The sequence below is a fragment of the Poecilia formosa genome, unplaced genomic scaffold, assembly GCF_000485575.1.
Source record: "Poecilia formosa unplaced genomic scaffold, Poecilia_formosa-5.1.2 Scaffold211, whole genome shotgun sequence".
In the NCBI taxonomy this organism is placed as follows: Eukaryota; Metazoa; Chordata; class Actinopteri; order Cyprinodontiformes; family Poeciliidae; genus Poecilia; species Poecilia formosa.
The window spans coordinates 277182-302626 of NW_006800150.1; the positions used below are offsets into that span (position 1 = coordinate 277182).

A 25445-nucleotide genomic window follows, 5' to 3' on the forward strand; every position below is an offset into this window, starting at 1 on the left:
GTGTGTGCGCGTGTGTGTCCGTGTGTGTGCGCGGAACAAAACCTCCGCTGTCGGGACGCAGCATCAACACAATGAAACGTACCTCTCTGAGGGCCGATAAAAGGGCCCGTCCCCTTCCTGTTTGACGAGCGCACAGCGATGCTGTTTGTCTCATCTGCCAATGACAGATGAGTCATTATCTTGTTTGCTGTTAAATCTGATTCTCCTATGCCTGGAGTTTTCCATTAATCTGGGCAGGGCTGGGCTGTAGCACTGCAAAACTACAAAATCTGAAAAAGTATTTTTGGTCTGGTTTCTAGGGCAAATATCTTAACACACTTGACATAAGACAAAACTAACCTACACCTTTCCAGGAAGGTGTAGGAGCTTGTTTTAAGTAGATAATTCCTTAATATCGATGAAAAAGTACTAGTTCCACTGGCAGATTAATTCACTTATAACTGTGCATATTTCCCGTGCTATAAGTATTTCACTTGTAAGTATTTCATGAATAACATGGGAAAAATGTCTTGTTACAAGTGAAATAATCCGCCAGTGGAACCAACACTAGAATTATTGACTTGAAACAAGTTTCTATATCTTGCCGAAAAGTTCCTTGTAAGTTAGTTTTTGTCCTATTTTAAGTGTAATAAGATATTTATACTAGAAAATAGGCAAAAATACACTGAAGGTTTTATTTAAAAACATTATGAAGCATCTGGAATTATAGTTGGTTGTAAATGTTTGGTCAATTTGGGAAACAAAGTGTTGCTTTATGATTTCTAGAAATGTAATACCTTCATTCGTACCTGAAACATTAGTGTTTTGTTTTGATTCCATGTTACAGATCAACACAAAGTAGCTGAAAAGTTGGGTTTCGCCAATTGCTGTTTTCTGGCCAACCACTGATATTTGAAAATCCTGACTTGTCAATTCTGATTTTGGCCAATACTGTTTTTTTTTTCTTTTTCTTTTGTCTGAAAAGTCACTAAAAATAGTAACAAAGTCTTTAATTTGGCAACAACAGGGTGACAGATGGAAGAACCTGTAGAAGTACCAGTCTTGCATTCCCCAAATCTGTACTTTATAGAGGAGCGTGTTGAGAAAAACCTGCTGCAAACACGAGAAAAACCCCAAAAAGTCGTACAGCTGCAGTTACAGGAAAAGCTCATTCTAAGTAAAGGTACAGGCGACTACATTTGTGTAATCTGTAAATTTGTGAATTATGTGTACTGTCAGCAATTTGGAAAAATCACAGAAAAGCTCCTCAAAAATCCACAGAATTTTCAGATTTTATCTTGACAAAATGTGGAAAAGTCAAGGGTCTGAAAAATGTTTGTTGATCACTCTCATTTGCCTGCCGCTATCAAGTCTTTGCACTAGAAATAAAGAAGCAAATAAATGAACTTAGGAAAATACAATCTGGCACATTTTCTCCCTTGCATTTTACTCCCAGCAAACTAATCTCTGAACCGTGCCGACGGCAGGATTTGCAATCCAACATTGCTGCAGTTCTGCTCTTCTCACCTCGGCTCCTTTGCTCCAACAGAACCGACAGCTTGTCATCTTTGAGATAAACAAAAGCATGTTCTTAAATGTCCCTCCCTTTGGCTTTCAGGTAAAGGGGTCAAAGCGGCAGCCATAGACGAAGCGGCGAAGGCGAAGCAGACATGAGCGCGGACGGCCATCAGGCGGTGGTGACCACTCCTCCGCCGCCCAGCGGGGGTACCAAGGAGCGCTACTTTGACCGGGTCAACGTCAACGACCCAGAGTACATCAGAGCCAGGAACATGTCGCCGGACCTCCGGCAGGACTTTAACGTTCTGGAGCAGAAGAAACGCGTCACACAGATACTACAAAGCCCAGTAAGTACAAAGCAGGGAAACACGGACAAGTCCATCCAATGTATTTTATAGCGGTTACATAATCAGACAAAGACAAATGTTAGGGTTGCACCAATAAATTGGACCCAAATTCCTTATTATTGGGAGATCAGAACAACATTAGCTAAGTGGTTGTTTGCTGGGTCAGACCCCCACGGCTAGTTTTAGCTTTACAACCAAAACCGTCAGGCTTGAAGGCCTCGGATGCATCGCGTCATGTAGTTCAAAACGCTGTGATAAAAAAAACACTTCTAATGTGATGCCTGCTCATTAAAAGCCATTTGTCGTCATGTCGATCCCACGTGAATTTTATTGTGGCGGGGAAACATGGAAGCTCACGCCGGAGCTGTGATTAATTACTAAGGAAATGGGCTGGAATGCTTCTGCTGCCACAGATGTTTTACTTGGTGGGATTTGTGTGCCCTGCCCGTGTCTGTGTGCTTCAAATTCCTCCGCTGAGCCAACTACTAGCCTCCAGGTGTAAACATTAGGGTGAAAGTATTTATTTAATTGCCCTGTCATGGCTGGCTGAAGGTTATTCAGAGCATTTATGAAATCTGAAATACAGGCTGTGAAATCTAGTTGACCTAAACTAAAATAGCAACAAAATGTTTTTTAGTGCTTTCCTGCTTTACTTACCAGTTTAACTTCCAAACTGCAGGCGAATGCGACTTTTAAGTTGTCGGAAAATAAAACCTTTCGCCCCGCCCGCTAATACTTGAGTAACTGCTTCTCATTTTCTCCCTCTGTTCAGTTACTCTGCCCTAATCAAGACATGTCTCAATCAGTCCCAGCAGCGACTGCATCACTAGCGCCTGTGTGCAACTGCATGTGTTGATGTTGAGACACTGGCAGCAGAATCACAGCAGTCAGTGGTTCGCTGAAGCCACAGTGCAACCACCAGCCGAGGCGGCACGCCCTCGCTCAACCTCGCTGTCGAAGCTCTGTCTGGTCAAGTCTGGTTGTGTTTTCTCATAATTAATTAAATTTCTGATTGGAAGTATGAGCAAACACAATGAATGTTGTTTTCTTTAGCCTCTGGCGTGGCATTAGCCAGGCTACTGCCTTCCTATGCATTTCGGCTCCAATGTAATATGTCTTCAATGCTGATGAAGTGTAGTCTGATAAAAACCAGACCCATTTTCTAGGCTTTGCTTCATTCAGAGGGTCTGGACCCTCAGCTGTTGAGAAATGAGAAATACTCACTGGAGGCGTCTACTCTGTTGAACTTTTAAGTTTTACACAATCGCTAACGTTTGCCTGTGACGTTTGTAATCCGCCAGTTTGACGCTATGAAGCTTTACCGGAAATCACCTGGGCTGTAAGCAACTGTCCTCCGATGTAAAGTGATAAGTGCTGAGCCAAATAAAGATGGCGGTTAATATTAATTCAGTGTTTGAAAGCGTGGCCGACACAGACTGAACGGCTTTATTCACTTCCACTGCCATTTAGAAAACTAAAACAGCGCAGAAAGTTAATCGTTCACAACTTCCTCTGTTCACCCATTGGCCTGGTAATCCAAGCAAGTGGGAGAAAGGCCAGATGAAGGGAGATTTGAATCAAGTGGAATTGCGCAAGAAGACAATGGCCCGGCTAATTGAAGAGGATTTCTTCAGTAGATTTTCTATCAGCCAACACAAGTTGTGAACGATAATGTTGATTTCCTGCGCTGCTTTAGAATGGTAGTCTGCCTGCAGTTTTAGCATGAAGTGAACGAAGCCGTTCAGTCCATGTTCCAAATATTGAATTAACTTTAACAGCAATCTGGTTCAGCTCAGCACATCCCTCTTCGTAGTGGAGGATGGATGTTTACGGTGCAAGCAACTTCCAGAAAGCTTCACAGTGTCGAACTGGCGTATCACGGTCAAATGTTACCCATTGGATATGGAAGGAGTCGTTTCTCAACAGCTAATAGTCCAGATCCTCTGTACAAAGCGAAGCGTAAAACAATTTGCTGGTTTTCACCAGGCTGGCATGGAATCATTAGGACGTAACATTGTTCTCCAAACTAAATTGTGGTTTCGCGGGTAGAGACTTATGACTGTTGTCGCAACTGACAAACGTTCGTCGAACTTTTGAAATCTACTTCCCTTTCATTTGCCTTTTTGAATTTCTGAATCCTTGGGCTCTTAAATCAGCCCAGTTGTCCTTGTGTATTGTGACATGTTCACGTAAACACAGCAGACCATTATGCTGCTCTGTGCGGCGCCCTTTGAACAGGTGCTTGGACATTTTACAACACGCCCACCATCCTTGGATATTTGCTCTGCGGTATTGACTTAAGGCTCGTCTCTCACTGACGAGCGCGTAGCCCTGCAGAGCTGGACAGAGGTGGAAGGTGTGTTTGTTTGTATGCATAGTTCTAGTGATGTACTTTGAATAGCGCCAGGGACAGATTTATGGCTGCGAGATAAGAACTGCCGCTCAATGTGGAGTGCTGCACGTCATAAAAAGCACAAAGATGCAGTGTCTTGCTAAAGTATTCATAACCCTTGAGCATTTCTGCACACTTTATACGCTTTGTTTTGATAAATTTAAGTTTGAGAAGTGTGGCATGCATTTGCAAGTCAATAATTAGTTGAAATATCTCTCGCTGCCGTTGCTCTTTCGTTTCACCTTTTTCCATTTTCCATTGCGATGCAGCTGAGGTGCATTCATCTTTAATGTAGATCATCTTTATACATCAATTGTCAAAGCTTACCACAGATTATTAGTTGAATTTAGATTTGGACTTTGACTAGGTCATTCTAGCATATGAATATATTTTGATCCGAACCATTCCGGTGTAGATCTGGTTGAATGTTTAGCGTTGTTGTCCATCTGGAGGGAAAACCTCTGTGTAGCCCCAAGTCTTTTGGCCTGACTGGATGTTTGCGTTAACCGTTCTTGCTCTGACTTTAAAACCTAATTGCCTCTCTGCACATGCTCAGTGTGGTTTCCTTGGCATTCACTGTCTGCCGCCGCAGTCTTAAAGGGTAAGAGCACCTTCCCCCGCTGCAGGTTTTCCCCCTTCACTCCCTGCTGGTGCACCTGGCATGAAGCAGAGCGAGCAGCCGGGTTCATGTAAGGGCGCCGCCCTGAGCAGACAGTTTGCTGCAGGACGCTGCTGTGAAGTTATTGATTATCTGTCTGGTCGACCGTCAATAAAATGTCTAGCAAAGCAACCGCCTTCCGTCCTTTATCAGTAGCAGAATGGAGTAGGAATGTCCTTTATTGTGCCACGGCAGGGAAATTCAGGTACACAAAAATAAATATATATATAAAAACAAAATTAAGAACTGTATACTGTACAGAAAGGGCTAAATTACACCATAAAATATTGTGCTGCTATTAAAAATAGCGTACCTCAATCCATAATTCTGACTTTTTTCTTTTTTTTTAGGCAGCTGGTGATTTATGTGAATCTTAGATCCCTAAAGAAGCTGCAGAAATGAAAATCAAACCTACGCAGCACAGCTGTGTTGTGTTTCACTGTCTTTAATGTCGACAGCTTCATATTTAGATGTGAAGTAAACATATTACAGCATAAGTCTGTTTCAGTGTAGATTTACTAACATCATTACTTTCATATGAGCGATGTGTGAAGCTTTTAGTTTCGATTGTTTTTCCTTTATGTTTTCAGTTGTCTTGTCTTGGCAGCTCAGATCAGGGGTCTGCAACCTGTGGCTCTTAGAAACCAAAAGGGAAATGTTTTTGATTATGGATACAACAAGAAATTGATATTTTAGGAGTTTTTATGGGAGTTTTAATGCAAAACTAGCATAAAACATCTACAAGAAGCTTTTTAAAAGTAACTAGCTTCAACTTGTGCTACCTGTTTGTTGTCATTTTCCATATTTATAGAACATAAACTACAAAATGATTAATAGAAGATTCTTCTTAGCTTGGATTCTATACAAGCTAGTGATTGAATACTTATAGCAGTATATTGTATGCTGGGGCTGCAGAGTGTGAGCAGTATGCTAATAAAGAAACAATGAAAAGTTATGTTTTATATTTTTCCTCTGTTTTTTTATTTTTTTTCTCCCCAGAATTTGCCTTTCGGTCTCGTCAGCTCTAACTCAGCCATTTGATGGTTAGCTGCCGTCATTATCTACAGCTGCAGCTCAGCGGGTTCCTGTTTGTTGTTTTGCCTGCGTGGTCAACACTGCTTTGTGTGTTTCTTTTTTGTTGTTGTTTTGTTTTTTTGGGGGGGGTTTTCTGCTCCGTGTGGTTTTGGATGTTATCCAAACCGATATCAGACACCAGCGAACAGGTGGCTCCCTGCAGTGGCTTCGCAGAAAGACCCTCTGGCCTCTTTTCCAATATTCAGACACAACAGTGACTTGTGCTCCTCCATGTTTCCTGTGTTGTAGGAAGAGCAGTGCGTCATCGGCCGGATTTCCTCTCCTTTCGTTTTCCACCCATCCTTTTCTCTGTTTGTTTCCGTTGTCGTTTTATGGTTCTGCTGGCGGTCGCAGATTACACGTTGCGACCGATCAGACGGCGGGTTTTATTTTGAGCCCAACCAGTTGTAGCTCAGGCGGGACTGGATGAAGTCGGACGGCTTCATCCAGTCCTCTCCTACTTGCACCTGTGTTTACTTTTTAGAAATCACAGGCTAGAGATAAACTCTGAGCTGCTTTTGTTGGGGAAATTATTTGGTGTGCGTTCAGCAGCAACACCTCAAACTGCCGAGGAGTTTAAGGGGAAAGAAAATCCGTCTCTGATTACAGAAAACACACAGAGCCTTAGAAAAGTATTCGCATGTCCTGAACTTCAAACATCATTGTATTTTAATTGTGCTTTTTTGTGACAGATCAATACAGAGTTGTGTATAATTGTGAAGTCAAATTGGTATTTATTTTCATTTTACAAACAAACTGAGCATCATTTTTCAAGTTTTGCCACAGATTTTTAATTGTTTTTTTGGTTTGGGCTTTGACTGGACCATTCCAACACATTAACACGATTCATCCAATTGTAGCTCTGTCTGAAACGGCAGTCTAAATTACACACAGGGGAATTGTATTAACTAATTTAGTGACTTCTGAAGGAGAATAGGCTGCACTGCCCATATCTAAAGGAATTTGGGTCATCGTGGCTCAGTGGGTGGAATATCTGAACTGCAACAGAAAGTTGAGGGCCTTGATTCCAGCTTCTCCCTGCCGCATGTCGATGTGCCTCTGGGCAAGGCGCTCAACCTACCTTTACTTATCTTCTTGAATGTGTGCATGCTCGAGTGTGAATGGACGAGTGTGGTTGCAGTGTACAGCACTTTCCATGGCAAGTATAACTGGAAAAGCTGGTCATACATGCCATACTAATTCAGTCCATTTACCACTTCACTTTCCATCATTCTCCTCTTTGTGTTGGTCTGTTTACCACATGGATATGCAATCAAATACATTGCATTTTGAAGTGACAAACATAAGGTTGCTCATGGATCCTTAAAAGGTTTTAGAATTGTGTCTAAAATAAGGCCTTAAAAATCTTATATGCTTTGTTAAAAAGGAAGTTGACCCCACAACGTTTTTTTGTTGTTTCGGGAACTGATGGTCTGACGACGGGACACTTCCACGCTGTCCGACCGTGACATTTGATCGTCGCGCTAAGAGCGCAGCAGGGTTTAGTACGTTACTCACAGGCCTTAAATTTTGTCGTGACAGGACTTTTTAAAAGTTTTGGGGGGTTTTATAGGGACTTTCTCTCAGGCAAAAGGTTGTGGCATATTGTGGCTCAAGTCAGTTGAGACTACCGCTAATTAGCTGCTAATTTACCCTAGCTAGCTAGCTAGCCTTTTTGTGTCTCTCATGGGTAGGAGCTAATTTATCACCAGTTGGTGGAACCTTCCTCTTTATACGGTGGGAGGTGGACAAGTTGAATTTACTGGAAACGACGTCTTACATTGCTTAGGAACTTTTAAAGAAATGTGAGAAATAAAGTTTAGATGCATTAATGCCTTTTGTTTTACTTTGTGAAATAAGTCATTTTTCTTCTGCACCTCTACATTATCAATATTCTGGTAATCATCCAGTTAGATTTAATCTTACTTCCTGCTACACATGATCATTTCTAACATTAAAGTAAAAGTCGGAGAAAGTGGTCTCTCCAGATTGCATCTGTAAGCAACTGGTTTGAATGACATACACGTAATGAAATGTGCCTGGAGGTCTTTTATGAGGCTCTCTTACGTGGTGATCTGCACACAAGTTCATAAAAACAGACTTTATTTGGTGCAGAGACTTATGATGTCACCATTGCTAAGTCAGGGTATTAATGTGTTCTTGTTTTTTGTTTTTGAAAGCCTCTCTCTGCGTTTCTCTTTAGTGGCTTGGGTTTACCATAACTGGGACCGGGGAGGGTAAAAGCCCGTCATGAGCGCCAGATTAAATTTAGATGAAATTGAATTGGACTTGTTCCTCCACATGCTGCTTCTATTTTAAGCACCCTCGCTCATCCTGGTTTTATTTCTCTCTCTGTCTCTCTCTCTCTCGTTCCTTTTCTTCGTCTTTACATCCAAAGCTCACGGCGCAGTTTTTCTTTGTCCAGTGAAAGTGATTTAGTGACCCCCCCCCCCCCCCATTTGCACTTGTTTCTGCAGTACCCCACATGTTCCACGGATCACAAGCCGATAATTTATGGCACTTGGATGGTCTCTGCTGAGGATCTCCACGTGTGAAGGAAATGTCTCAAGTGTTGTTCGCTGTGTTTTCCCACGTTCTCAGTGGGTCCTGAAGGTGTAGTTTGATAGAACGTCAGTGGTCGAAGTTTCTGCAGAGGTTCTCTTTAAGCATTTCCACATTTCCTCTCTGAGCCAAGCTTTGGCAGTCGGTTCTCCCTCACAGAGGAGCAATTCCTTCAACGTCAAGAGTCTCCAAAGTCCTTCAGGAGAGCTTACGATGCGGAAAAGTATTTGTTTTTTGACGAGTTTCACTGTAGTTTACTTATCCGATCATTGTGTTGGATTGTTTTTATCATTTGTTTATATTCTTGTTCCCAAAGGGGATATAAGTTTTATAGATATGAGTTGTAAGCTTTGATTAGACACTTTGGGAGTCGAGTTACTGACGGTTCAGAAGGTAAAGATGTGACGGATCTGTTGGTTTCATAACTACGTTTTCTTGAAAAACACTGCCAATGTTAGCTTGGGTTTATTTTGGATGTTTGCTTAAATCTGTCACAAAAAAAAATGCAGTGAATAAAAGTAACTGACATTATTAAAGCTGTTACAGTCAATAGATAAAATTATTATAGCAGTTTTAAGTATTTTAATTAGAAGCAATTTGAACATTTTACACGTCTTCAAACTTTTGTATGACACTGTGGTATTTTTAGTAAGGGTTAGTAAGTTTTTTTTTGTTTTTTTTTATCAGTCTGTTGCCTTCATTTTGTTGAACGTACTTTTTTATTTTAAAGCTCGATATAAATCTGTCCCAACTTGCCCACTGTGATTTCTGCGCTCTTCTCGTAAAACACAGAGCAGAGAGTCATTGCGGATTCCTGAGCCACAGCAGCTTCAGCCTGTGAGCATTTTCACCGACGCACTCTGAAATGAAACTGGGACGATCGATACCATTGGCAGGTCTGCGGGTCGGCTCCTCTCCACTTTCTAAAAGTCACGTTGAAGAAGCTGCCTTGTGCTTATGTAACTGGGGAGACTGTCTGAAATTACAGGCCCGGTCTGCTCTCAGACTGCTTGCCTTTCAGGACAGCGTACCGAGTCAAAGTGTGTGTCCTTGTCCGAGGCGTATTTGTCTTTTGCATTTCGGTGCTTTCATGTGGAGCCTGCCGTTGCCCCTCATCCGTTTTATTTTGGATGTCGGATAGTGGAAGTTCGGGTCAGTGTGCTCTTGCAGGTGAACTGTGAGGCATGTTTGTGGGAGTGAGAATGAAATGAAAGTCTGCTTCCGACCTTTGCCAGCTCTGGATAAGTCTGGAGAAATGTTACAATAAAGGTGGACCTTTATTGTAATAAGTATAAATTGTCATGATTGAACTGAAGGATAAATATCTTAAGAATTTAGATTCACAATAAAACTTCCCAAAACCGTTTGGTTTGTCAGAATTTTCTCCACCATTTGTTCAATGAGAATATCAATAAATATTAATATATTTGAAAACATGATTAAATGCAGTTACTGTGTACAGCTTAGTGATATAATTGTGAATAGTGCCATTAATAATTATGTTACAAATGGGTGTGTTTTTCAAGAGCAGTATTTGTGTTTGTGGGACCAATTAGCACTAATATAACATATTAAGCTACTGGATCGGCTGCATTGCAAACCCAGCCAATAGCTTGTCATGTAGCATGTATGCATTTCACCTTCCAAAGCTGCAGGTTTTCTAAAAATATTTCAGATATGACTTAGAAAAACTTTCTGTGATTAGTTTAGTCCCCAAATGCTGAACTGGTATAAAGTTGTCCACTTTACACCAGTGTTTTAAAAACGCTACCATTTCAAAACCACAAAAATTAGATTCCCGAGAAAGTGTTGGAGTTCCAGCGTGTCTGAAGTTTTTTTTTCTCCAGATGTTTGGTTTGCGGATTAGCACATTATGATAATAGTACTCAACATGAAGACACAAATGTGTGTGTGGGTGATGTAATGCTGAAGCTATCTAAACTGACACAACCTTCATGGAAGAAGCAAGCGGAGACGCCTCCGACTGGCTTCAGTTCAGGAAACTTAATAAAAGTAACAAGTTTCTTCCCCAAAGGACGACGCGCAACATTTTTCTGTCAACTGCATCCGCAGCAGCGAGAAGAAAAAAAGAGAGATTAGCAGGACAGGAGAGCACAGAGAACATGCAAAAATAAATGTTTTGGTCATATTGGAGGAAAACATGAACAGACTAAAACTTTTTAAAAAGCCGCATCTCCATTTCCTTATTGATCTGATTTAACAGGAGTGAACAAACCTGCTTACTGTTGTGTCTCAGCCAATAATTTGACTCTGGCAGAGGAGCGGATATTATTTCTGCTGTAATGACGTAACTTCATCTCTTATCTGATTTCCTGGTTTTTGGTTTTTAAAGGCGCAGATGTGATGAAAGGCTTCTACCAAAACGCCACAGCAGCAAAAAAAAAAAAATGAATCACAGCTGACATGTGATGTTGTTTTCACTGCTACAGATGTGCATCAGTGTGTGTGTGTGTGTGTGTGTGTGTGTGTGTGTGTGTGTGTGTGTGTGAGTGACATGATGTTGGGGGGTTTGGAGGGATTCTTTGAATTATTAACTATACGATCCACTTTATGTTCCCGGATTAATCTGTTTTGATGAGAGGAATCAAATCCCCGCTGTCGTAATCTCTCTGAGAACGCGCACGCACATATCAGGAACCAGATGCCTGCTAGCTTAAACGGTCCATGATGTGCGTTGTCATGGCGCCTGGCGTGGTTTCTGATTGGTGTCATTGCAAGCTGATGCAAGTTTGAAAGGTTTTGTATCAAAGTGTAAAAAAGAAAAACATGGATTTTCTCTGATTTTGCACATTGTAAAGTTTAATTGTTTCTTCATAAATTAGAATATCTTCAAAAAGCCTATTAATATCACATGGCCTCATTTCATGCAGAGCTTATTTCTCTGAAGTTTTGTCTTATAGGTACTCAAAATTTCAGCTCAGAGTATTAATGAAAGGTTGAGTGGAAGAAACCTTCACAGAACCAGAGGTGATGTCACAAGCACCTTTGTTGGACTGGAAGAAGGACTGGACTAATGCTCAGTGGTCCAGAGTTATCTTTTCTGATGTAGGTGAAGAGCAGTGAAGCGCAGAATTCAAATGATCACCTGAGCTGCCATGTCGTCTGCTGGTGTTGGATCATCAACACCTCACCAGAACCACAGGCTGATCTCCTCCTTTCAAAACTCTCTTGCTATTTTTAGGTAGTTCTTTGCTAGAACCAAAATTTTTCCTTCAGTTCTTCTTGAAGACCCAATGCCGTAAAAAAAACACAAAAAAACATTTATGCCAGAATCTTCTGGTGTTTTCGCACCTTCTAGTCTGGTAGACTCGATTCAATTGGAGACCAACATTGCGACATTTCTTACATTTTCAGTTGGTGCGGTTCGCTTTCACACTGCACCCTGTCAAACGATCCAAACCCTGTGAAAAACCTGTTCCCCTCACTGGCATTTGGTGGCGCTGCACCAAAAACCACTGAACATCTCTGAAGAAAACACTGAGAGCAACTTCCTTTCTGCACAAAATGTAAATAAAAATGGAGTAGCATGATATTTTAGCGGTTGTAGGATTTCTCTTTTGCCTTTGGTATTTTTCTGGCCGATGCCAGACTCTCTCGTTAGCTTCGGTCGTATTTTCTCAGAATGACCTGCGCTGTAGTCTGCTTCCTGCATTTGGAGCACTTGCATCCACATATGATTTCAAACTGCACCAGAGTTTATGTTTTTTTTGTCCGGGTCAGAGTTTGATTGGACATTCACACCTCCCCAAACGAACCAGACTTTATAGGCAAATAAACCAGAGTTTGATTAAAGCGGACTAAACAGGGCTGGTGTGAATTCACCCTAAACACCAAACGAGGCGTGTATTTGTGTGTCAGTTGTAAGTTGTTGGCATGTAATTATCACAAAACCTTGTGTACAACTTAATGATTGGAAGTTTTCCCCTTTCCAGAAGCAACCAGTCAAATCTGTCATGAACACAAAGACCTTTTTTTTGTCGAGTCACAGACTTTCTTTGCAAACTTTTCAAGATCTGCTGGCAAAATAGTTTCCTAAACTCTCACTTGGCAACAAAAACTGCATTCGCAACCAACCGGGCTACCAAGGCAACCTCACCACCAGGGACTGAGGAATGTCTGGCTGGCGTTCAAGACCAGCAGTGATGTGTGGACTGTATGTGTCCCGTCACGCTTGGGCTGCTCTGCTTTTAACAAAAACACAGAATAAAACCAGAGAGCGGTTTCTGTCGGTGCTGATGGGGCTTTCTCGTGAGGTTACTGGAGGGATGAGTGGGCAGAGGAAAGGCGACGTTAACGGGTTAGACGTGTTTCTGCACCCGCATGCAGCTCTAACTGGGAGCATGTCGTCTGTTGCGTTAGAGCTGAGATGAAATGAAGGCATGAATATTAAATGTTGCCGTACTGGAGGTGTTGGCACAGAAAACCGCCATGACCTGTTTTCTTGTATTTTCTTTCTTCCACCTGCGGCTTTAAGCAATTTGGAAAACCTGGAATGATGACGTCTTGGTTTGTAAGCTTCTGATTGGTTAATTCACACTTGTGATCATGTTCATTGTTGATCAAGCTGAAAATTGAAGGTTTGTTTGGTTCATGTTTACTTATCATTAGGAGTTGAAGGTGTAGAAATTAAGCGCCTCTTTTCTGTTTAGCCTTTTTAAATGCTGCTTCTCTGTTCATCCTGCAACAGTTTTAGTGTTTCATTTATACCACTTGGTACTTGCATACTAAGTTTTATTTTTGTAAATAAAAGTCATTATACCCCAAGTGAACATTTATGATAGTTGGAACTACTTATTATTAAATAATGTGATTGCCATTCATCATGTTGTCATACTTAAGTGCTCTTAAATGTAGCAGCAAGGAAACTTTTTGTAGTTGGGGTGTTTCCAAATTATAGCCTGGAATTTTAATGGCTAGGTGGAGGCGCAGCTGGTGAAAACCTCAATAAATGTTGAGTCAAATTTAGTCCCCATTAAACAGCAGCTCAAACAAACTGATTTCTTCCCAAGATTATGTCTACAGACCATGAAATGACAAAAAAAAGGGTGTGAAAAATGTTCCAGTTGCAGTGAAATAAAATGGAAAGTGTGATTTGCTGTAAAATAAATCTGTTTTTACTTATGTAAGTCGATAGTAAAGCATCTTTTCATCCTTTTTAGTTTTTAAGGATATTTATGAACCATCAGGAGATGATCTGGACCATGAATATTAGTTTGGAGAATCTGAATGGAGGTATCCAAACACAGTGTGTAAAACCTTCAAATGTTGTTATAGTGAATTTTAGTAGCATAATTTCCCTCAGAAGCCTTTTTAAAATCCAGCCTTTGAAAAGCTGTCAGGATTATTTACCCCTTACACATTCAAAGCAAAACATTTTATCCGTGATTTTCTGTTTCCTTAGGAAACAAATATGACGTGACACAAAGGTCCATCTCTTATATCCAGTAAAAAGAGGGGCATCATGGGAGACATCAGGTGTCCAATATGGCTTAGGAGGCATTTTAGGAGAAAATATCCATCTTTTCTACGGCTACAAATGTAAATGTGTGAAGTTTTCTAACCTCAGCTGGAACCTTAATGTGAACCGTGCGCTTTGGTCAGATGAAACTAAGATTGAGGTTTTCATCAGAAAAAACACTCCAAGTGGCTTTGAATGAAACATGAAATTAATATAAAACTCAATCACTTTCATTCACGTCCCAAATTTGTTTGTACACACATTTCAAAACCAGTTCAGAGAAAAACAGAAGTTTGTTCTTGTGAGTGAGGAGAAGCCAAATCCTCACATCTCAAACTCACAGACTGACGGACTTTAACTGGACGGTATGCGTTTGTCCATCTGGGTAATCCTTGGCATTGGTCACAGCTTTAATGGCATCAGCAGGTAAACAAAGGCTGTTGCACCTTCCTGAAAGTCACATGCAGCAGATACCTGCTGTAATGTTTCATGTTGTTACCTCTGCAGTCTGGTCTCGCTTTGATTTTCGTATTCCTCGACAGTCTCATAATTGCTCTATTGTTTCATACTTAGCAAAAGAAATGAGCAGAAAACCTGCTCTGAAACATAAAGTCCGTCAGAAGTGAATGGTCGTTCAGCCAGCTGTTTGTTTTTGCTCTTACATAAGACGCTGTCAACATGAAATGCGGTAAACGGAGTCCCTTAACTCAGCAGATAACTCTGGCCTGAACATGAGGATTAGCAACAAAGACACACACACACACACACGCACATTCACACGCATAAGCCAATCACGACGTAGAAGAGTAAGGGTGGCCACTCAGCCAATCCCGATGCGTCTTGTTGTGTCTCCAGCCAATGCTGATCCTTTCAGGAGGAGTCCGACTGACACCCATGGAGGATCTCTAATCTACGATTAACACATCAGTCGTCCTGTTGGACGTCCCTCCTGTTGACATGGTTTCTTTCTGAATGTTTCTACTTCCTACCGGCTGTGTGGCGCCGTCTGCTAGGCTCCGCCCCCGCCACGTGTTTCACCATCCTGTCCGTGTTTGTGTTTCCAGTTTGTAGCTTTCTGCACCAAACAGACTTTCCTAAATTAAAAGAAAGAAATGCTAATTAGGTCCCAATCAGAAATGCTAATTAGGTCCCAATCAGTATTTCCATGTGTTGACAAATATCAAGTCCCAGATGAAAGGTAAACAGTGGGTCCTCTGAATACCAGCTTCATTTTAAACAAGTGATGTTTCACCAGAGCTGGAACGATTAATCAGATCAATCATAATCAATCGATTATTGAAACAAATTAACTAATTTAGTAATGCATTAGTCTCAAAAGGTAAATGTAAAACTGCACAATCTGCCACTTTTTTTTATCGGTTGTTAGAATAATTGTTAGTTTCTGCCCTTCTTTTAACTTGAAAATGTTCATGTCTGAACAAAAAGAAAAGAAATTACAAAATTTGTTTCAACCTCCCATCCACAACTGTTAACATTAAAATAGCAGTAATTTCAAGTAAACAGAGTCATTAATCATGTAAACATGGGTAAAATGAACACCTTGTGAAATATTAATAAAATAATAACTAACCAGCACTGTTTCTATGAGTGTGTCGTTCCTGTTTGGCATAATGTGCCCATAAATCAGCATAATACCCACAATGCTTAGCAGCGCTGCCACCCTATACACTACTGTCTGTAGAAGAGCTTGCAGCGATTTAATCACTTTTTTCAGTCAATTAAAATGAAATCGGCCTATAAACTGTCTTTGCCACTTTAGTCTGGAAAACTAGGATCTGTTGTTTCACCTCTTCCCAAGTCTGGAAATGTGTGAAAAAACAAACAAACATTGACTTCTTGCATTTTCATCTTCAATTTTCTAATTGGACAAAAATCTAATAATGCCTAATATATGATGTGGTTTTAACATCGTTTAGTTTTTAACAAAATGCACACTCATTAAAAACAACATAAAAACAACTAAATCTTTAACTTTTCTAATTTTGAGACTTCAGACAAGTTCAAATTCAGGTTGAACTGGACTTTTTAAAACAGAACAAATCATGAAAAGTACTGTTTTCTTTTTCTTTTTACTTTTACATGTAAAATAAAGGTAGCAAAATATGCCAAAAAAAAAGTTAAAGTTGTTTTAAAGAGTTTGCATTTATTCAAAAGCACCATAATTTGTATTTGTTCAGTTTAACAGATTGTTGAGGTAATCCTGGTGTACTTTCTTTGTGATCATATTTATGTCCAAAATCCCGTTAAAAAAAAAAAAAAATATTGATTGTAAAATGGAAAAAGATGTGTGGAAATTTTGTAATCGTATCCAAATCAGTGAAAGAGTAGCCCAGTTTCACTGACGTGTCGGCGTTTAAAACAGATCTGAGGGAACAGGAGTTTCACTCGTGTCTCTTTTTGTCTCCAGGCCTTCAAAGAGGAGCTGGAGTGCCTGATCCAGGAGCAGCAGCGGAAAGGGAACAACCCGACCGGACTGCTGGCCCTCCGGCAGATCGCCGACTTCTTCATGGCCAGCTCGGTGGCCGGCTTCAGCACTTCCCCTCTCAGTAAGTGCTTGTTGTGCTCTGGCCCGTCACCCACGGTAACCAGACACAAGACTTCATGAGAGCGAGCCGTCGTTGCCCACAGAGCGACCGCTTTGCATCGGCCTCAGGGAAAAGATCAAAAGCGAAACGTCACGGCATCGGGAGAAAACGGCTCCATCTCCAAACGCGGGCGTTGCACGCCCGAGGGGCTTTAACGTCCCGACTCCAAACTCCGGAAGAGCTGGGAATACTTCGCCACGTTTTGATCCTCCTCCGAGTTTCGTCCATATGCGAAGTCTGTTTCCAATCAGAGCGCAGGAATGCACAGCTAATGCTGAATTAGACGTCGAAGGCAATGTAGCAGTTCATTTCAGATCGTCCTTCACAGATACTCAGGCTGACGGCCAAGGAGGGGTTGGGGTTGAATAACATCGCAGAGTAATTTAGGGTTCCAGCGAGGAGCCAGATGGATCAGAAGATAAAAATCCAGATGTGTTTAGAAGGGTTTGTTCCTGAGTGAAGATCATTTTTCTTTCTAAAACCTCCTCGTCCGTACAAACAGCATTCATGACCTGCCTTTTCTGGGGGTTTCTTTTGTTTTCTCTCCCTCTGTGATTCAACTGTGCTCATTTAGGTCTGGGGATGGTGACGCCCATCAACGACTTGTTCGGGGTGGAGTTCGCCTCCATGGTGAAAGGCGAGAAGCTGACGCGCTGCAAACTGGCCAGCCTCTACAGACTGGTGGACCTGTTCAGCTGGGCCCACTTCGCCAACTCCTACATCACAGTAAGACCAGCTCCAAATGGAAGAAGGGGAAATAAACAAAAAAAAACGCCATAGCGCCTGCCGTATGCGGTGAAGGCGAGTAAAAAGCCTTAAAATAAATGAATCTCTAATAGGAGTAGCAGAATCTCTCAGTGGAAATAAGCGGCTTTTATTGGAGCATGTTTTATCAGTGGGGGAAGAAATAAATGTTAAAATGTTAGGTTTTTTTTAACAAAAGTCACCAGTAAATTTAATTGCATTTCCCGTTTAATAGAAAAACTGGCAAATGTGACATTGCGTTTATTTGACATGAGCAAAATAGCAAAGTTTTGTGCATATTTGTAATGGAAACGCAGCTGCTGCCACATTAACGCTGTAGTCCAGGGAAAAATGTACAATATAAATGAAAATAAAAAATGCCCCATTTATGTAGTAAGATTAGTGGAGAAGCCATTAATGGTGGCCACCAACAATTATTTCTAACATGAGATCTTTTCCCCAATTGAATTATTGTTCTGAATTTTTCTTTTCACATTTTTCACTTACAGATTATAGTAATGCACTAAAATATTTAGCTATTTTCAGGCTTTTTACTCATTTTTACCAAGGTCTGAATAAGTGACCGATATGCCTACAGAGCAAATTGACTCAATGATTTAATGCTTACAAAAATACCACCAAATATAGCTAGAAATATGAATCCATGGCTCTTTCTCAAATCTGTAAATCATGCTAAAACCCCAGTATTTTTATTTCTAATTCAAATGCAGCGATCTTTCTTTAGGTTGACATTTTTTTCAAAAAATACTAACATTTGACCTCCTCGTTTCCCCTTTCAGGGCCGAGTGAGTAAAGAACAGGACCACATACTTATCATCCCCAGAGGTCTGTCGTTCGCTGAAGCTTCTGCATCAAACCTGGTAAGAAACGTTCAGGCTGCTGCAGCGTGAGCTGCTCTCCTGTTGTTACTGCTGCTCTCCTGCTGATGGTTTGAGAAATGTCAGGTACACCTGATATGAATCTTTCATTTACCGAAAGTTTCCTCTGGGTTTGTCTGCATTTGTCATGTTCAGAGTCACTGGCTCCTCTCGTGTTGACACAAGGTGTTGCCGCGTCCTTAAAAAGTCTTAAATTCACAAAATGAGAACGTTGGCTAATCACAGGTCCTAAATTTTGTCATGCAGGACTATTTAATCTTGTTTATTCTATGTAATTAATTTTTTTTTGAGTCACACGCAAACATCTGTTGCGTTCTGATTTGAGGCGGTTTAAGCTAACGCTAACTAGCTGCTAATGAACCCTTGCTAGCTAGCTAGCGTTTTGGCGTCTATCATTGGTAAGTGTAAATTATCTCCAGTTCATCTTTGCCACTAGCTCACTTCTGTTGCCAACGAGAGACGTTCATTCTGTGCTAAAAAGTGTGGCACTACTATATAAAATGTATAATTTTTCTTCTGTTTCTTATGTCTTGATTTAGGCCTTAAATTCCATTCATAAACCGTGTGAGACTTGAAAATGTAGCTTGTTTTTTTGTCTGTCATCAGATACAATAAACAGGAAGGAGATAGTTTACCTCTGGTTTCGGTTCAAAAAATGCTCGGTGCCAATGTTTTATCTCAAACATCAGAGTAAACAGTCGGGTGTTTATTTGTTGGCTTCTGCTGCTGTTGTTCTGGATTTCTTGGATGTTTAAGCTTCATTTATTGATTCAGTCTTACATTTGAGCTTCAAATGATCCAATCTTGGGGAAAGAAGTGCCGTTCTCGTCTGGGTAACAAAGGTCTGTTGTTGCCCTCACCCCTGAACTTTAATTCCTCCGTCTGACCTGCAGAACGGGTTGGAACAGTGATAGTGATCTGTGCAGGCGTTTCTTCTGGACAGTCAAACTTTGTCACGTTCCTTCTTTTCTAGATGATATGCAAAGTTTCTACTCGGCAAATTGTGTGGAATTTGATATGTAGAGAAACATTTGTATGTCTAATCGATCTTCTTTCTTCCATTGCCGTAATGTTGTCCTTTCTTTCTTATAATTCCTATATTAATTTCTTTCACATTTCCTTCTTCCCTTTCTTTATTTCTTTCTTATTACTCTTTCTATTACTTCTTTTATTTCAGTGCTTCCTTGGTTCTCGTCCTTCCATGATGTGTCTTCACTTCCTTTGTACTGTCTTTCCTTCACTCATTGCTTCCTTTCTTGTTCCTTCCTTCAGTCCTCTTGATGTTTTTAGGAATGTTATCGCATTTACATATTTTCCAGATATCCTGGAGCTCTAGTAGGAACGATGACTATTTAGAAAATATTGAAAGTCTGATCATCGTTCTTAGGATTGTGCATAAAAGTCAGGGGAAGCTGTTGAAGTGTAGCTCTGGTCACATGTGTCATTCTCTGCGTGTTTTGTTTCTGTCTTTATTTGCTTCTCTAATCTCCTCCCTCCTTCCTTTTCTTCTCCTCTTTCAACCTGTGTTGATGCTTTGAGGTCTCTAGTTACATGGTTGACTTGGAGAAGCATGGAGATTGATTAAGAGGAAGTCATCCGGAATAAAGACTCCGGAGGTTGCATCGGGGTCAGATGGGTGTAGAGAGAGAGAGAAAGAAAGAAAGAATGAAAGAAAGAGAAACAGAGAGAGAGAAAGAAAGAAAGAATGAAAGAAAGAGAAACAGAGAGAGAGAGAGAAGGCTGCAGGGTGCTGAACTTTGGTCAGTTTCACATCTCAGTAAAGGTTTCAAAGATACAAAATATAATTGTTCTTTTTATTTGAATCTAGTCATTTGCTCTGATGTGGCTGATGTAGTTTCCTTTGATTTTGCTGCAGAATTTTCTTTCATGTTTCCCAAGTAGAAAATAGGGACTGGTTACAGAGGCAGAACTAGACGTTGGGATTTCCAACGTGACCAAAGTTTCCTCCACCTGTACAGGACGTGTAGCAAACTCTCGGTCAGCTGCCTGATAAAATGACCTCAACACTTTCACCTTCCTTACAAAAAAGGCGATTTGGCTCTTAGGAAATGTTTCTACTGGCGCTCTTTCTTATTATTATTTATTTTCTTTCCCAGGCTGGCAGATTTTAAAGTAGCATCCTTTTGGGTAATTCTGGTACATTTGCAGCAATGCTGCTAATGTGCAAAGTCCATGTCAAATAAATCTTTTCTATTCAATGTCTTACAGCTACAGTGGGAAAAACTATTACTAATAAAAAACTACTGCTTTTTTATTAGTCAAAATTAGAAAAATTTCCCCCAAATTGCCCTTGGATGTTCTTTGACGTTTTTTACTATAAACTTTCACAGTTTTTGTATTCTGAAAAAAGGCCTTATTACCGAGGGCTGAAAACGTTAAATAAACCATAAAAAGACTGTAGCTCAGTCTTCAGTGCAACTCCAAGGAAAAATAAACAAAATGACAATAAATACATGTTACAACATTAGGTCGTTATTTGGTGTGTATGTGTGTGTGTGTATATATATATATATATATATATATATAATTTAATTTTTTAAAAATAATAGCAATTAAGTAAAGTTTATTTGCATAGTACTTTTAATCATCAAGACAATTCAAAGTTCTTTACACCTTAAAACATAATATGGTCATCAATTATGAAACAGCAATAAACATTATATTTTGTTAAATAAGCATCAGATTTAATGATCAGTGTTTCACTTACTACGAATTAAGGTGGGTTTTTAGCCTTGATTTAGAAGGAACTCAGTGTTTCAGCAGTTTTTCACTTTTCTGGAAGTTTGTTCCAGATTTGTGGTGCATAGAAGCTGAATGCCGCTTCTCCATGTTTGGTTCTGGTTCTGTAGAGCAGCACCAGAACCAGAAGACCTGAGAGGCCTGGAAGGTTGATGCAACAGATCTTTAATTCAATCATGTTAAACATTTTCCTGTTATGTGAATGAAAGCACAATAATTGCAGCATTGTTTAATGTTGTTATGACAACCACATTCCTGCCGACCCGTTCTCTAACTCTAACCTCTACCACTTATCTTTGTCTGCATGTTTTAAAGAATTTTACGCTCAGGTTTAACCTGTTTTATCCACCTCTCTGCACTGAGCAGCATCACCTTTATTGTTGTTTTGAAGTTTAGAAATGCATCTTTTCTGTGTTTTTGACTGACAGGACGCAATTTAAAAGGCGTGACAGACTGAGCAGAGCGATACTTTGGACATGTGACGTGACCAAATCAATGCTCAACAGCCCACCAGCCTTCTGTGTCTGTGCAGAGGTGACTGTGATGGTTATTTATGCTCGACCGGTACCGTTCGCCTCCATCTGGCTGGGTGACGGATCAATAAAACGTCATCTGGTGAAACACCCACGTAGAAGTGGAAAGGTCGAGCTTCGACTGGGGCGTACATGTCTGGTCGACCCAACAATCCCCTCCGAACGACAAAATCTGTGGATTTTTACTGCTGCTTAGACACACGTTACATTTGAATTTCTTTACCCAGTTAGCAGCAGGGAGACGTTTGAAGTTGAAAAAGAAGAATGAAGGTTTTTAAGGTCCAAAATGTTCTTGCACCAAAAAACAACCGTAAAGAAATGCTGAGTGAACGGCGTATTTTAAGTCCGGGATTTGCTGTGCCTCGAGATATTATCACGTCCAGATTTTTGTCAGTCGCTGGTCTGATAAACCTGGTGTTCGAAATTTATTCTCCTGTTTTTCTGAATCCCTCTGATTAAGTCTTAGAGAGGGGAACGTCTCAAAACAATGGAAGCAGCCATGTCTGATTCAAGGTCTGTGATGATTAAACACATTAATTAAGATGTGAAAGCATTAAGCACATATAACCCATTTAAAAAGAAACATACTAAAGTCATTGACTAACGTTGTTGTGATGTGATGGTAGAAATTCAACAAAACATGTGTGATGAATACAGTTTAATGCTCATTAAAAGTTATTTTTAGCTCAGTTTACCGTTTTTATCAGGCTTGTAACTAAATGTTGGGAGAAAAAAAGTCAAATTTCTGAGGTTGATGACTCCAGATTATCATCTTCAGCTGGCAATTTATTGCACATTTTGAAAAAAAAAAACTATTTTTGCAAACAAGGGGTTTGGTTATGTTGTAACCAAAAATTCATGCGGTCTGGAAGTGTAGCCAGTTGAAAAATGTAACTTTTTTTTTTCCCCTCCTCTCGATAAACTAAACCCTGCGTGTAAATATTCTCATCTCATCACCTCTGCTGTGGTTTTCCTCACTTCGTCAAAGCTCTCCGATTTTTTTGATTTGGTGCCTCGTCGTTCGGTTTTGCGGTCCAGCAGTGATCCCATCAGCACTCTTTCACTCAGATTGATTCGACGTGAAAATCACCAACAGTTCAGAAAATATTGGATTGATGCTGGATTCTGACTCATTTCCCCCCCAGGTCGTCTAGCTCCCTGTCCCTTTAAGGTTCCTCTGTCAGGTAATGCAATAACTACTAATCAACCGGTAATGAAGTTGTCCATGCAAAGCACATCATGTCCATTCCCTGAATGAATTGGCGTTCCCGCTGGTGTTCCAGTGTGTTTCCTCTGGAGGAGCAGATAATGTAATTTTTCGTTATAATATTGACTGATGTCAGGGAGTTGGTCTAATGCCTTTGTTGAAGGGAGAGTATCCGGTTTTGTATCCGACGCTGCGTGGGCATATTTCATTTCACTTTACTGGGTCTCCTTTTATTCCTTTAGCCTCTCTGCTTTCCTCTCAGGAGAGCTGTCAAGATGTTTATTTGCTCCACTTTTCCTTAAACCAGCTCAGTGAAAAAGTTGCAGTGAAAATATCTGGAAATAGACTAACGAACCATAGATATGTAAATGTAACATCAATACAAAAAGTATTGATGCTAACATAATGCTATGCTAGGTTAAAGAAAGCTACCACAAAAACATGTCCTCTGTGATGGACAACGCTTCAGCTGGCCCTTTTTAGAACTGCTTTCAGATTTCCTGTCAGGTTTAGTGTTAAATATTGGTTCGGTTGCTATAGTGAGAGATTTTAACATTCATGTTGTCGCTGAAAGTGACGGCCCAGCGGTGGACTTCAGCGACCTTCCTCAAGGTATCCGCAAACCTACTCATTTTTGTTTTCATGCTTTCGTCCCTGTGCTGCCGTGGCAACAAGTGCGGACAGGTAAAAGTCCATCCTGTCCGAGTTTAACGGCGTTCGCCAAACCTGAGAGAAGACGTCATTACTGAAGCTCTTCAGCAATCAGCTGCTACTGTCGTTAACTTGTTAGTTTTCTTTAGCACAGAAGCTGCTCTTGGATCAGTGCTCCGTATTCTCAATCAGCAGCTGCTCATAAAAGTCAGGAGGCCCGGTAACGCTGCAGGTTTCTTCCTGTTAGCAGGGAGTTTTTCCTCTCCACTGTCGCTGCACGCATTCTCACTTACTGCAAGAGATTGCAAGAGCGTCAGTGACTCAACACAATCTGCTGGGTTTCATTAGCCTCAAACTGTTTTTTGTTGTTGTTTTTTTTATTTTTAGCTAGTTTGAATAATAAACTGAACTTGACTGCATGGTTTGATGTCTAGGATGTATATGTATGTCTGAATGGACTAAATTGGCGTTTTTGTAAAGTCTAGATTATTTGTGTAGCACATTTCTGCAACAAGGAAGGCAGTTCAAGGTGATGTACATTTTAAAGACATAATACAATAAAAACATGTTAAAAGACATTACATTACTGTGGAGGAACAAAGAGAAGTAAAGACAAAGTGTATTTAGATGACATGTTGTGGATTGCTGCTACATAAATGAACTGAATTGAATTAAAAATGTTGGACATCCCCAACATCCAGCCAAAACAAATGAGCTGACGGTCCGTCTGTCCTCGTCCTCTCAGGTGAAGGTGAACATCATCGGGGACGTGATCGAGCAGGGCTCCACCACCCTGCGGATCGACTCTGCCGGCTTCAGCCCGCACGCCGCCATCTACTCCATGCGTCCGGACATCCGCTGCATCATACACGTTCACACTCCGGCCACGGCGGCTGTAAGCGCACCCCACGCCGCGCTGCGCATTGCAAGAGCTCGATTTGACGAGATGGCGTGAGGAACAATCTGTCTTTTCCTCTCTTTTATTCCCATTTAGGTGTCGTCGATGAAGTGCGGCCTCCTGCCGATCTCCCAGGAAGCGTTGATCTTGGGAGACGTCGCCTACTACAACTACCAGGGCAGCCTGGACGACCAGGAGGAGCGCAGGGAGCTGCAGAAAGCCCTCGGCCCGTCAGCGAAGGTCGGCTTCCCCTCGGCCTTTTTTATATGATCTTTCACCAAACATTATCTGCAGGAGTTTTAAAAATATCTAAGCCAGAGGAAGTTCTATATCTGGAAGTTCGAGTTAAGAAAATAAAGACGTAATTATCAGGGCGGGGTGCGTTTTGAAATGGGAAGCAGCGGCGCATCCTGTGGGAGTTTCCTCTGTGTTTTTGGTTAATTTATCATTTTTGTGTTTCTGAGCTGAAGGACGCTAGACAAACAAACCTCCCCGTCTGACCTACAGTTTTGTGTGTGTGTGTGTGGTTTGTGTGCAGATTTTGGTGTTGAGAAATCACGGCGTAGTCGCTCTCGGGGAAACCATCGAAGAGGCCTTTCACTACATCTACAACGCCCAGTACGCCTGCGAAATCCAGGTACTGCCGCACATCTCCGGCTCCGTTCAGCCCACCGGCAGATTTCCCAGCAAACCTAATCTCCCACCAGCCGCTGCCATGTTGCTCCACGCAGACCGCACACTTTTAATCTCTCGCCATGTGGACAGTGTTGGCAAAACACGGCGTTATAATTGGAATATTAGGAGTTTCGTGAAGAGGGGAACAGTCTAATTAGGTTTTTTTCCCCCCCCACATTTTGTCAAATTGAAACCACAAACTTTACAGAGCTTTTTCTGTATGTGTCATTTGGAGCCACAAAAGTCTCATTGAATAAAAACAACTTGGTTTTGGTTTTTTTGTTGTTGTTTTTAAGAAACTCCTATTAGTTATTTTTGAGTTTTTAAATAAATAAAATCAATTATCTTTTGCCATAAGAATATAGACACATTTTATTTACTTTTTTTTCTTTTTGCTAGTGTCAAGAATCTAAAATTACTCTTGAGACTTTTAGTGTCATTGTGGAAATTCAGTGCAATTATT

The 25445-nt window shown here is 40.9% G+C and overlaps 1 protein-coding gene and 1 long non-coding RNA gene across 8 annotated transcripts in view; one reads left to right on the forward strand and one right to left on the reverse strand.

Annotated features, from left to right (window-relative positions):
- The window catches only part of add3a (adducin 3 (gamma) a), a 108259-nt gene that overhangs the window by 68862 nt on the left and 13952 nt on the right, over nucleotides 1-25445 (forward strand). For all 7 annotated transcript variants that reach the window (XM_007567608.2, XM_007567610.2, XM_007567611.2 and 4 more), the window contains 7 exons: nucleotides 1598-1844; nucleotides 16438-16576; nucleotides 17190-17341; nucleotides 18160-18240; nucleotides 24155-24304; nucleotides 24404-24547; nucleotides 24846-24944. In XM_007567608.2, coding sequence (XP_007567670.1) covers nucleotides 1650-1844; nucleotides 16438-16576; nucleotides 17190-17341; nucleotides 18160-18240; nucleotides 24155-24304; nucleotides 24404-24547; nucleotides 24846-24944 — 960 coding nt within the window. In that variant the 5' untranslated portion in view covers nucleotides 1598-1649. The remainder of the gene's footprint in view (nucleotides 1-1597; nucleotides 1845-16437; nucleotides 16577-17189; nucleotides 17342-18159; nucleotides 18241-24154; nucleotides 24305-24403; nucleotides 24548-24845; nucleotides 24945-25445) is intronic.
- LOC107838092 (uncharacterized) lies at nucleotides 17-5649 on the reverse strand. Its single transcript, XR_001664157.1, has 3 exons — nucleotides 5637-5649; nucleotides 5351-5352; nucleotides 17-339 (listed from the first exon to the last, which is right to left on the reverse strand). It is a non-coding gene; the product is annotated as an uncharacterized LOC107838092 (long non-coding RNA).